General features: G+C 41.3%; 1 protein-coding gene across 3 annotated transcripts; it reads right to left on the bottom strand.

The window, feature by feature from the left end:
• Positions 1–311: 311 nt before the first annotated feature.
• Positions 312–1,414, bottom strand: LOC308621625 (nucleophosmin-like; the record flags this gene model as incomplete). Of its 3 annotated transcripts, XM_081242286.1 has the most annotated exons (3): positions 312–524; positions 845–1,062; positions 1,357–1,414. In XM_081242286.1, the coding sequence occupies 3 exons, from the start codon at positions 1,412–1,414 to the stop codon at positions 312–314; spliced, it is 489 nt and encodes a 162-aa protein (XP_081098412.1). The 3 variants fall into 3 exon arrangements, with proteins under 3 accessions (XP_081098412.1, XP_081098410.1, XP_081098411.1); XM_081242284.1 differs by having other exon boundaries at positions 312–592; positions 829–1,414; XM_081242285.1 differs by having other exon boundaries at positions 845–1,414.
• Between the last annotated feature and the right edge of the window lie 473 nt (positions 1,415–1,887).

The following is a 1,887-nucleotide window of genomic DNA, read 5'->3' as shown; positions in this document are numbered from 1 at the left end:
TTTTAATACTGAGTTTATTTCACATGTATATTTTTGTCTCTCCACCATTTCCATTTGTCTGACCACCACTACTACTATGTCCTATCATAACATTCCATACATACTTAAAACCAAGCAAAGGGTGGAGTTCCACCTTTAAAAACTAAACAGACAATTTGGACAACACATTCTTGGCAATGGAACCTGGACAACATTTATCAGACATGGTAGGAGAAGTTCTCACTCTGCATTATAAAAAGAACAGCCAGATATCAACTGTTACAGAAATGAAATAAGATGGAAAAATTTAACAAACTGTTTAAACTATTTTCTTAAAGAGACTTACTCCACTGCCAGAGATCTTGAGTAGCCTCCTGGTCAGTCATCTGGAAACAATTCTTCACATAATTGATGAATTTGGCTTCCGCTTTGGGAAGGGAACCACCTTTTTCTATACTTGCTTGCATTTTTGCTTTAATGTCTTCTACAGAGCTAGGTCCTTTTGGTGTTTTAGGATTTTTTTCCTGTTTTTTGAAGGATTCTTGACCTTTTGATCTTGGTGTTGATGGTTTTGAGTCTTTTCCATTCTGGTTTGATTTTTGTGCATTTTTGGCTGGAGTATCTCATACAGACTTCTTTTTTTTTTTTTTTTTTTTTTTTTTTTTTTTGCTGTATGCGGGCCTCTCACTGCTGTGGCCTCTCCCGTTGCGGAGCACAGGCTCCGGACACACAGGCTCCGCGGCCATGGCTCGCGGGCCCAGCCGCTGCGCGGCATGTGGGATCTTCCGGGATAGGGGCACGAACCCGTGTCCCCTGCATCGGCAGGCGGACTCTCAACCACTGCGCCACCAGGGAAGCCCCATACAGACTTCTTTACTGGAGATTTTTCTTCAGCTTCCTCATCATTAAAGTCATCATCATCATCGTCATCTTCATCATCATCTTCATCTTCATCAGCAGCAAGTTTTACTTTTTTCTGTGGAAACTTGCTACCACTTCCAGGGGCAGAACGCTTTCTAGGTATACTTGGGAGTTTCACATCCTCCTCCCCTTCATCTTCTGACTCTGCATCTTCCTCCACAGCTACTAAGTGCCGTCTACTAATACGCACAGGCCCTGAACCACACTTCAACCATAAGACCACAGGTGGTGTTATTTCAAAGCCCCCAAGGGAAACCGTTGGCTGCACAGACATTTTCAAAGTTGCCAGTGGTACTTTAATTGGGCTGCCTTCATAATTCATCTCCTCTGCTCCGGCAATGTGCAATTCATCCTTTGCACCAGTCCCTAAACTGACCGTTCTTGAAGATAACTGGTGCTTATTTTCATCATTATCCACCTTACAGTGATAATCTTTGTCGGCCTTTAGTTCACAACTGAAAAGATAGTTCTGGGTCCTCAGGGGGCTCATGTCCATGTCCGTCAACTCTTCCATGGGTTGGTGGCACACACTTATGTGGGAGAGAAGGTGGATGGAGATAAAAGACCACTGTTCCAGGGAACAGTTGATCAGGACAGAAACATACCAGGGAAAAGCAGAATGCATAATCTTTAATTAATAATTGATGGAGCCTCATATGAAGGGTAATAGGTTTTTGCTTTTAAATCTAGCTTCAAATGCTAAATTAACAGTGTGGGTTAACATGCATCAGGATAGCCTCATTGGTTTTGACTCTACTACTTTAAGGTCTGTGATAATTGGCTGGACCAGTGTGTGCATTTGCTAAGTCAGTCATCTTCTATATAACGTAAATTAATAGTATACTGAAACATTTAAAAGGCTTAAAAGAACTGCCTTTAAGTAACTTATAAACAACGACTAAAAAACTCGTTATAATTTACTCTTATCTATTCATCACATCTTTTCTTGAGAGGAATCAGAGACTTAAGAAGTTGACAAGGCTAATC

The sequence above is a fragment of the Mesoplodon bidens genome (genome assembly GCF_964165515.1).
Source record: "Mesoplodon bidens genome assembly, chromosome: 8".
NCBI lineage: Eukaryota > Metazoa > Chordata > Mammalia > Artiodactyla > Ziphiidae > Mesoplodon > Mesoplodon bidens.
The sequence above is the reverse complement of the archived record's forward strand: the minus strand, read 5'-3'. Positions and strand labels throughout refer to the sequence as shown.